Source organism: Stigmatopora nigra, chromosome 2 (genome assembly GCF_051989575.1).
Source record: "Stigmatopora nigra isolate UIUO_SnigA chromosome 2, RoL_Snig_1.1, whole genome shotgun sequence".
Lineage (NCBI taxonomy): Eukaryota > Metazoa > Chordata > Actinopteri > Syngnathiformes > Syngnathidae > Stigmatopora > Stigmatopora nigra.
Window position 1 is genome coordinate 15,037,718 of NC_135509.1, and position 11,294 is coordinate 15,049,011.

The 11,294-nt window shown below is 41.0% G+C and overlaps 2 protein-coding genes across 2 annotated transcripts; both read right to left on the reverse strand.

Moving 5' to 3' along the window:
• Positions 1-7,190, reverse strand: LOC144214647 (ceramide kinase-like). The gene is made up of 13 exons (XM_077743211.1): positions 7,051-7,190; positions 6,040-6,234; positions 4,653-4,787; positions 4,229-4,351; positions 4,033-4,158; positions 3,347-3,413; positions 3,125-3,270; positions 2,437-2,511; positions 2,106-2,364; positions 1,815-1,894; positions 997-1,214; positions 699-916; positions 1-118 (listed from the first exon to the last, which is right to left on the reverse strand). The coding sequence occupies exons 2-13, from the start codon at positions 6,173-6,175 to the stop codon at positions 31-33; spliced, it is 1,671 nt and encodes a 556-aa protein (XP_077599337.1). The 5' UTR covers positions 6,176-6,234; positions 7,051-7,190; the 3' UTR covers positions 1-30.
• Positions 7,191-7,683: 493 nt separating this feature from the next.
• On the reverse strand, positions 7,684-10,727 carry LOC144209477 (zona pellucida sperm-binding protein 3-like). Its single transcript, XM_077735810.1, has 8 exons — positions 10,606-10,727; positions 10,115-10,233; positions 9,884-9,987; positions 9,126-9,303; positions 8,785-8,902; positions 8,627-8,709; positions 7,910-8,019; positions 7,684-7,812 (listed from the first exon to the last, which is right to left on the reverse strand). The coding sequence occupies exons 2-8, from the start codon at positions 10,231-10,233 to the stop codon at positions 7,742-7,744; spliced, it is 783 nt and encodes a 260-aa protein (XP_077591936.1). The 5' UTR covers positions 10,606-10,727; the 3' UTR covers positions 7,684-7,741.
• Positions 10,728-11,294: the final 567 nt, after the last annotated feature.

Sequence of the window (11,294 nt, forward strand, 5' to 3'; positions counted from 1 at the left end):
GGGAGCATCAGGATGTCCAAAGCGCTCAGTCTATGCAGAGCGACCCGAGGCCAGCTCGTCGAACATGGGCGCCTCTTCGATGCCACGGGCAAAGAGTTTGATCAGCTGGCAATGCACTCTGGAAAATCACAAGAGATGATGTCAGAGGGCACGTGTGTGCAGGGGTGATGGAGCATCATGTGAGGGAGTAGAATTTAAAATAAATAAAAAACACAATATAATGAATTAAGATCATTTGATACACAGTGATCTCTTCTTTAGCTAAAATGATTGTTTTTAACTAAAAGGCCTTTAAAAAATACAATATTTTTTACTGTTCTTAAGTTAACTAGTCGTTACTCTTCAAGAATCAACTGTTAAAATGTGTATAGTACAAATTATGGAAAAACATTTGGGTAAAATTTATGGAAGTAATGTAAGAGGTTAAATAATAAAAAGCTTTCCCTGTTATTTATATAAACAGGTATTATAAAGTTAAATATTTAGATTTCCTTCCTGGATTTTTGGATTCAAAGATTGAAAAAACAAGTCTAACAAAATTGGTATTGTAAAATAAATAAAGTTCTTTCAAGATTAAATAAAGTCTAGTCTGACCTGTCAGAATAGTCAAATACATTGCAGTTTGAAAGTACAAATCTGCAGTTTAAAAAACTTTCCGGGTAAAGTAAAAATCTCTAAAATTCAGAGGCGATAATAACCTGACATCGATGGCCGTGTGCGGGAGGATCTCGCCGTCGCAGTTCCAGCTGCTAAAGGCGGGCGCGCAACTGCAGGCCGGGTGATCGCGACAGATCTGGCTGAAGATTTGACGCTTCCCGTCCGGCGGGTCCAGTTCCAGCTCTGAGTCGCTGAGGCAGTGTCGTGGCGTGAAACAGAAGCGCCGCACCCGGAAAACTTCCACGAAGGACAGGTCAAACTGGGGGTGGATGGACGGAGATGCATGTGAGGTTGGACGCCAGTAGCGACCGATTTCTAGAGGACGTTTTGGGCACTCACCTGGTCATCCTTGCTGGTGTGGCGCAGGAGGTGTCGCAAAAAGTTGAAGCGGGAGCATTTACGCACCAGGATGAGGTCGGCGGTGCCGTCAGCCAGGTGGGCGGCGGGCGACAGGCCTTTGGGACTGCGGGGGCACGCGCAACTCATGCTGGCCGCGTTGATGGCCAGGAACTTGCCGCGAATTGTCCGCCAGCCGTCCACATTGCCCGTGTCGTTTTCTGTATTGGAATCAGACTTTTGGTGTGTTTCCCCTCACGGATTCAACTGTGAAAACCTCGTCCGCTTAAACTGCCACGTTTGAATGGAATTTGAACTCATCCTTTGATATGTTCGCACTTTCTGGAAGGAGACGATTTTTTTCCAAGCTCATTTTCGCCAATACCAATATTTCAAAAAAATAACAATAATAATAATGAATAAGAGCATTAATTAATAACAGAGAAGAGAATTTGCGATGAAAACTGTAATGCAAAAAATGGCAAACATTTTTATACTATGGTGAACCCTGCTGATACTCCAAGAAATGCTTTGTTTGCAAATTTTACACGATACTCTGTTAACGATGAGTAAATTTTAAAGAGAAGTACTAGTTCCACTTAGCCAACGAGTATGCCTAATGGTGTTAATTTATAGCAGCCAAAAAGCACGACATACACAACTACTGGATCAGATCATGTGATAGAATCCAATGCCAAACTCAAACCACTGTACCCCGTCCCCTTCCTCCCCAAACACAAACGTTCTTGGCAACAATTAAAAATAAAACATATAAAAATGATTTCTAGTGAGTGTTTTTGAGTCGGCAACACCAAACCTACCGCTGTCGACGTCGGAGTCCACTTCATAGCTACAGGCCCTCTCCAACAAAACTTTCTTATTGTCCCGACATACTAAACACCTGCGAAAGAAAACAAAAATATAGTTCTAGTCATTATTTTAAGGCACATTCATTTTCAAATCTTAAAAATCCCAACCCCGGATTTGGATGCTAATTTAACACCCGACACTATGATTGAATCCAAAATGAACTAAAAGCAGCTACATCAAATATTTGTCTTCCAACCCTATTTCTAACATAATCTGAATAAATAATCTGAAATAATCCTTACCCGGATCGACACCTGGAGGTGTCCCTGGGCGCCCCGACGCCGCTACCGGCCGGCAGGTAGGACACGGTGCCTTCGTAGTGATGGTGCGTGAGGAACATCTTGAGGCCGGCCAGATTGTATCGAGCGGGGCCCATCCAACGCTTCCTCTCGCTGTCCGTCAACACGTCGCCATAGAAGCCGTAGCCCAGCAGCGACACCGAGTAGCGCAGAAAGGTGTCGTCGTGGTGCACCGAGCAGACGTCCATCGGTTGGCTGTCGCCTGTACAAGTCATTAGTCAGTTCGATTGTCTAGGTTCTGGTTGTCCTGCTCGAAACATGGCGACTGATTTACCAAGGATGATGTGCAGGGCAGAGGTCACGGGGTCATTGGTGCCGACTGTGGCGAAGCAGATGCAGTCTGTGGAACCTGTAGGATTTAAAGGAAAAATTTAAATAGGAGAATGACGCAGTAGTAGTGCCACTAAGCTTTGACGAACATCTTTGTCAAGGGACAATGAGTCAATAGTAGTGCTAGAGCAGGGGTGGGCAAACTTTTGGGCCCGGGGGCCACATTGACTTTAAGAATTTGACAGATGGGCCAGGTCAGCACAAGATAGGATACATATAAAAAAGTGCATCCGTTAACAGTACATTTGAAACATAAACAAAATAAAAGGACTAAAGTATTAACATACTCATCACTCATTATTAAAGTAAAAAGTACAAAGTAAAGTAAAAAGGAATGTATTAAGAAATATGAAAATGTAATTTAAAAAAGATAGAGCTGTAAAACATGAAAAACAAATACGAGTGGACAGAGCTACTGGCACTGGCTTCCGCGTAATGGCGCCATCTTGGGGAAGAAAAAATATATATTTGGACAACGTCGGCGGGCCGGATGTGGCCCGAGGGCCATAGTTTGCCCATGTCTGTGCTAGACTATAAAATAAAATATCTGCCAGGAAAAAAAAGCAAACTAAAAAAAACAAACATGCAGATAAACAGACATCAACTTTTGTGTGTGCAAAAACAGCCCTGACCTGCCGGTATAATTCCGATTCGCAGCGGGCTGGCGACGAGCGTTTCCTCAGGAGCGTTGACGTCTACGCCGGCGTCGTTTTGTGTCCTCCACACCAAGCCGTGGACCATCTCGCTGAACATGCCGTCGCCACCTACACAGACAACGCTGGGGGTGGAGGGGATAACGTCGTTTGTTAACGTGGGGCAATGAGCTCAAACGATTGTGGCGTTGGCACACTCACCCGTCGTATTTGTTGAGCTCCGCCTCTTCCCGCAAGTGGTCCCGAGCGTGGTTGGCATACTCTGTAACTATAGTAACACATCCATGGATGAATAAAACTAAGCCCCGCAGTGCAAATGTACTGTATTTATTCGAGTATAATGCGCACACGTGTATAACACACACCCATAATTTGTGACTAAAAGTTGGTATGATTTTTGTTTCACTTTTTCTCAGCTCTCATGGGTACTGGCAATTGGCAAATGTTGAACACATCGCCATCACAAAACATTTATTCACAATTTATGGAACGGAAACCTGGTAAAACAAACTCGAAGTATGAACACAATTCTCAAATGGAATTTAAAATAAGTCTAATTCATCATCATAATATTTAAAAAATTTCAAAGTCTGATTCATCATCAGACCCTCCAAACAATTGACTACATTGTTCTTGAGGGTTTTTTTTCTTTTTTTAAGTGTGAGCACCAGCCAATAAAACGGGCTCTCGCGCCCTATCTGGCGGACAAAGACAGATGGTACGTCTCCCATTAAAACGGCTGTCAAGGGGACTTTTTCATCAGCGGAAGGCAGTGTTTCACCGGGATTCGTGTATAAGGCGCACCCGAACCTTGTTTCAGTTTTTTTACAAAATTTTGCGCATTATAATCGAACAAATAAGGTACTTGATAGATAGCACTAGCATACCCATGACGTGTGTGCCGATGCCAGCCAGGGCAAAGAGCGGCGCCACCTTCTCTTGGTAGATTCGTTTAGCCTGACGTTTGCCGCCATACGGGTTGATGTACACTAGAAGATGTGTGGGTCTGCAACCTGCAACAAAAGAAGAGCATGTGACACACAACATCACCTGACAAGCACATGTGTGTTTTGCTTTACATACTAATGGCTGCCAGCTGCTCTGTGATGGTGCTCACCCAGCGGCGGCACAACACCGCCTGTGGACACGTGAAGGTGACTTCAGCACACCGCCAGCGGTGTTGCCGACACCTCTCCACGTACGACACTACAATGGGGAAAAAACAACAACAAAAAATTCAATGAGTTTAGCTAGATGTCATTTTTTGGTCCAGATAGGCCCCGAATGTAAGACGACTGACACTTTTTCAGTCTTATTTCAATGCAAGCAAAAAAACACTGTCATATATTCGGGCTAATTAATTATTTCTGAACAGTCTTGTCTGATTTTTTTGATGATATATATTCAAAGATGGTGTGTAAATAAAAGATAAATCCAACTAGTTGATGAAAAATAATGGCATGTCTATTGTGGGTGGAGCAAGTCATTAAAGGTTTTTGATGGGCACCTGTGAAAGAATGGCTGCCTTGTTTGTTTGTTCTCTCTCGGATCTTTTTCCAGCTGCCATCGTCCCTGCTAATCTTCTCCTCTTCCTCTTCTTGCACGCTGATGATCTCTGACACACACACGCTTTGACACACACCTGAAAAATTCACACAACAGACTTCATTTCCTGGGAAAAGACCCACATTGCTCACGCATGAAGTCACAACTTCCTCTATTTCCTGATTGCGGAAAAAATATGTTTAATAAAAGGGCCAAGTGGCACAACTTTAATGTTGATTATTATTTAGTTAAGAAACTTTTGTCAAAATATAGGTCAATAAAATGAAGGCAAACCTTTAAAGACGATTTCTTACCTCTTTCTACAGATTAACAATCTAAAAACAAAACATTCCATGTTTTTCCTTGTTAATATAAAAGTAATATTAGACGTGTTGCTGTAGCGTAATCTAATATGAAAACTCAGCAGGTATGAAGTGAGCAAACATTAAAAATTCACAAACCAGTTGGACGTTTTCAGGCTGTCGTCATGGCGACGTGGCTGTGGCCAGTTAAAATTTTTATCAAGTGGAGAAATCACCCTTTCATTAAGATTTGTTTGGTTTTGTTTGAGAGTCCGATGTAACCCAATGACAGCCATTGATGGCACTAGATGTCCAATCTTTGAGTTAAATACTATTTTCTTGAAAACATCTTTAACAAAAAATAAGCACCTTAGTGTTATTGAGGAATACTACCCAAGTATATTCCTGCTTTTATTCATTTACATTTTGAGCAAGGTTTTTATTGAAAATAGCTTGACTGTCTGGGTACATTGCTTGCCAACGCGCTATATTTATATAGTGAAAAGGCGGACGTGTGAATGGGGAATGCATGAACACATCATCCTTTAAGCATGACAATATTAGCAGTCGACGATGACATTTTCATCTGCTACCAGTGACCTAGACGATCGGGATTCGAGCCGAAATTGGTAAAACGAGATCAGTTTTACAGAAAACGTACTTTTCAAAAATCCCGTACTAAAGTTGTTATACAGCGTACACAATTTGAAATGATAAAAAAAAAAACCCTATAAAATACGGGAAAACGTATAAGTTGCCAGGTATGCATTTTCGAGATGTTTTTGCTGTTAGTAGCACGTGGCTAGTTACGTAAGCGGAAGTTGGTAAAAAAAAACCCACATTTGAGACTCCTGGTACTATAATACGAATTAAATATCCAAACACGTAACATCTACAAATGGCAATTAAGCTATATTTTGTACGACACAAATGTGTATCAATCGTCTTGTTGTTATCCACGCCAGAACGTTAAGAAATGTGAATTGAGAGACAAAGAGGGACAACAATGGTGCTCGCTTAGTCGTTTCGGTTCGGCAGGGGTCTTACTGGGTCTGAATGGGTGGTACACCGGGCTGGAGGTTCTCCTCTTCCAGGTGAGCAAGGACTGGCACAGGCTGACCTCGTAGCCGACGTTGCGGACGCGCAGCTCGGAAAACAGTCGCAGCCTCACCGGCCTCTCCATCAGACCACTGCGGTCAAGTGAGTCAAGCCAGCTGCGCTTCAATCTTCGTTGCCCTCTTACTTCAGGTTTTACGGCAAAGAGGAAGGACAGACAGAGAGAGAAAAAGAGGAAGGCGTCACCGCCGAATCCAAGTCGAGCGTTTCCGACAGTGCATTTCAACTCCCTCTCGATCGAATTGCAATTGAATTGAATGTAAAGATTCCATATTAACAATAAACGTCATTCTTTAAATAATCAAAAAGAACATACGACGCCACTGATTTCTGTTCTCTACCTTGAAGGAAATATGTGATGACGTCACTAGGCAGTTCCACCACACCGTAATTATTAAATCCCCCAAAGTTTAAGTTTGATGTATTTGATAAAGGGACTTATTATATCTATATTGATTTAGTTTGGCTGATTCTGTCGTTTGGTGGTTTCTAATTTACTTAAAATTGGTCAGATTGAATTCATTTTTATTTCGTGTTTTTTTTATCTATTAAGAGGCAGGTTGTGAGTCAAGAGTGATTTCTACGTAATATTTAAATTATTGGACTAAAATGTTCTACGTATTAACAAAAGGTAATCAACAATCCTTACTGTAAATGCGATGTCAATACGACAGAAGACTTGCGAACTGTTGAACAAAATAGGTGCTAATCACAGTTATAAATTAGTCTTTTATACAGTTTGTCATTGAAAACCAAAATATATTCGACTTGAAGGTAGATAGATCTTTCCTACACATCAAGCCTTGAGTTGACTTTGTTTTATGATACATTTCAAATGAATATTACAGAAATTTGGAGACTATTTGTTGTTTTTCCCTTTCCTTAAAAAAATGCATATTTTTCTCGAAATCGTGATATTCAATGGAATGGAGAACAGGTTACCTATGTTCGGCCATGTTTCAATTTGAGTCCACCCGCTCGGGAGTGGACATCTCGTCCAGAACCCCGAAGATTTAGACCAGAATTTTCGGACTCAATGGTCGCTGAGTAGCGGATTGTTTTTGTCCTCCCGGATTGCGGTTCTTAACGGAAGTGGGAGTGGTCTAATGATGCCTTCAATTGCTAGCGTAAAACCTCGAACATTTTGAATTTATTTATAGTAACAATGTCGTAAAAATGTACGTATTGAATATCATCTAGTTACTAGAATTTACTAGAGTCGAGGAGACCTAAATGTTAGATCACACTTCATTGCCTGAAATAATTTCACTGAAATGGTGTCAGAGGTATAACGATCAAATTTAGCAAGTATCTTTTCTAACTTGTTAAAACATAGGGCAAAACTAAGGCCGCAGGGGAGTGCTGGACCTCACCCCAGCTGACTACAGGCCAGCGGTGGGGGACAATTGTTCACATGAGAAGACATTTTTCTCTTTTGGGATAATATGAAATATTTCAATCCCTTCAAAAGGTTCATAGTAAACAATTTGGATTTTCCAATACGGGAGGGTTAAACTGCGAGGCTTCACTACAACATCAGAAGGTGCTGTTGCCCCAAATTATGATCATTTGATTTTTTATTGAGGCAAATCAAATAAAAGCCCCATAATTGGGACATTTGATTTATTGCAGCTCAAGACATGTCATTAGGTCTTTCCTTAACTGTGACTGGACCGACAGCAATTTCTTCCTCCCATTTTGGACCTGAAATGCATTCAAAACACCCATTAACAAACTTAACAGAAATTTAGCTGAACCTCAATAGACCCTTTCCCTTTTAAAAAAATGTCCCGAGACCTACCTGTTGGTTTCAGGTGACCCTTGTTTCCCATCACTGGCGGCCACCTTCCTGTTCCGCAATCTGTGTCGCAGCAGGAACACGCCTCATGAACTCCACTTGCCTCAGTCCACCTATAAATAGACACAGAAATAGACAGATTTTTCAAGTGAACATTTTACCCTTTCACTCATCATTTTCACTTACAATTTCATCTGACTATGTACTTATATTTATGTGAGTCACTGATGGTGGAGAATTGATTGTGAATGGTAGATAGTCTAAAAAGTGTGTGAAGTTCAGGGTGTATCCTGTCATATAATTCAAACTTCACACAGGTGGACCGACCTGGATTTGAACCAAGGACCCCAGAGCTATGAGGCCGATGTGCTAACCAATCAAGCCGTATAATCAAGTATATTAAAAAGAGCCCAAAATCATGCAAAAGAGAGCCTCCCATTTAAGTCACTCCCAAGTACACATGTAAAAGCCAAAGAGTCGTTTGCGGCTTCCTTAATGGAGCTTGATGAATTAATTTTTGTCCCACGACACCATGTTGCAGTTCTGTCCATGATTACATAAAGTCCAAAAACAATAAAAATAGAGGTATTTTTACTGTATTATTTTAACTTTCAGGTATAGATTGAATGCAAAGTTATTAATTAAGTTGCAAATGTCCCAAAAATGATGACAGAGTATAAAGTAGAATAATGGAAGTAGAGGTAAGAGGAGGCATCTCACCCATCAGCAAAGGAACAGGCCTTGTTGTCAGAATCCACCATGGCAGTTACAGGCGTGGCTCTCAAGTTGCAGGTGAAGTAGAGCTAAAGAAGAAGAACCATAATGCCAAGAAAGACCAAAGCACATAGAGAGCTCTTTACCTAACACTATACTCTCACCACGCCTCGGTCATCCTGCTCAAACTTAAAAGCCTCCATCTCAAACCGCAACTGGTCATCCCTCAAACGAGAAAGGAAGCGAGAGCTCGAGCCGGTCAACCGACTGTCAAACAGGCACCTGAACACACAAAAGTCACATCAAATATGCAATGGTGGAACATAGTCAAGTAAAAGTATGTTTTAACCCTCACGCAAAAAGTCACATTTGATATGTTTGGACTTTTGCATCCTAAATTATTAATTTCAACAGTTGGTTTCGCTACACTACACAAGAGTTGATTTTAGTCTATCTTCCCAAAGAAAAACAAATACAAAACATCACCACTAGCAGAAGCACGCACCCGTTGTTGCCCATAAAGGCGTAACAAGGGACCGTATCGATGTTCTTGACCAAGGTCGCCACGCAGTCATCTACCGTCACCCTGAGAGGCGTATGGTAAAACTGCTTGACAGAAACTTCAAACTTTATCATGTTTCCCAGCAGGAATTCAGAAGATGGCCTAACAGACTGCCAGTCATCTTGAGAGAGGAAGAGCATCACATCAAACAAGACCAGTTTAAAATACCGTATTTTGACGACTATAAAGCGCACTTAAGTCTTAAATTTTCTCCAAAATAGACAGGGCGCCTTATAATCCAGTGCGCCTTATATGTGGGAAAAATTAATGTGCCATTCATTGAGGGTGCGCCTTATATATGGAAAATATGGCATTTCGCTTCTACAGTAAAGTTTGAAATAGAATAAGGCTGGAAAACGACAAAATCTGTACTGACACTGATAAATGCAAAAAAATATATTGAATAAACGATAGTACTTCAACCAATAGTGGCCTCCTCGCAGAATAAAAACAAAAAATCCTAAAACAAAAACGTTCTGTATTTTCACGACTATAAGGTGCACTTAAGTCTTAGATTTTTCTCCAAAATAGACAGGGCGCCTTATAATCCAGTGCGCCTTATATATGGAAAAAAATAAAACGTGCCATTTATTGAGGGTCCGCCTTATATATGGAAAAAATGTCATTCATTGAGGGTGCGCCTTATAATGCAGTGCGCCATATAGTTGTGAAAATACGGTAAATACATTAAAGTAACCCACCCGTCATCAGTTTGAAAGAAAAGTAAAGGCTTTCCTCAGAGACTTTAGAGTCGTGAAATGGAGTCCAGGTGGGAGTCAGGAAGCCGAGGCTCACATTGTGTTTCCTGAAAACACAAAGCAAAGCTGGAGAAAAATGGAGACGGATTTGATTGAAACTCTGCAACGTTAGCTTGACTTATAAAGACCCTTTAAGTTATCACTGTACAGTTGTTCGGTTTAGGAGAGTCCCACCTCTGGTATTGACACTGGATGTTAACAGTGACGCTTCTGGTCCGAATAATGGGCGTGTCTCCTAGAGGAGATGGAGTGTACTGCAACTTGAAGACATCGTCGAAGAAATCCTCAGACATCTACAACAGATAAGATGAGGTCAGGGTCTTTTGTTCATTTGGTATTGTCTATGTTATGTAGGTCCAAAGTTGCAAATCAAGTCAGCTTTCTCAAATCAAAACATAAACCTTTTTGTTAGCGATTTCCAAGATCAAAATTTGTATGCCGCTTAGCCAGGACCATCAAAAGCAAAATGTTTTCACTAAATGTCTCTAAATGTTGCAAAACGAACGCATAGGAAGACGTTCATCAAAGACGATGTTTGTTATAAAACCAAGAAACGGTAAAAAGCTTTCCCGTGTCTGCTTGTAAATGTTTAATTTAACGTAAAAAAAGGTCATGAAATATTGACCACTGCTCAATTTATTAATGAGGTTGTCAGAAATGCATACCTGATGACAACTGGACTTTAGGTCTCAACTCCAAGCCTTGTGAAGACATCAATAATCCTAATATTAATGCTGAAGCTACATATAAAGTAAGTGTAATGTTCGTAGTCATGGTAATGTTCAGTTTTTTAAGTATTTCTTTAGGAACTGAGTCAGATGAGCAGCGAGTTAATAGTAAAACTATTAGACTCCACCCACTTGATGATCGCATCACTTCTCCACCTGTACCTCGTTCACCTGCTGGTTGAAGAACTTTACAGGTGATAAAACAATTGGATGGCACATTCTAGAAATATAATTATAGGTGGTGATTTCTTTCTTATGCATTTATAACTACTGCATAGAAGCATGTCGTGAATAAATGGCAACAAATGTTAACTGTTTTGAATAAACAAATCTGGCTCACGATTAGCAGTAAAACTTTTGTCTTAATAATACACAACAAGTACATTTAGACAGCAAGCCTCACAGTTCTGAGATCCAGGGTTCAATCCCAGGGGTTTCTGTGGAGTTTGCATGTTCTCCCTGGTCCTGTGTGGGTTTTCTTTGGGTACTCCAGTCCCTAGGATAGGCTCCAGCACCCCCTATGACAGAAAATGGTTGAATAGCATATGATATCCTACTGCACGTTATGAGGAATTTGATTCAACTGCAGTCAGTTGGGTTTTTTAACACCAAAAGCCATTACTTTT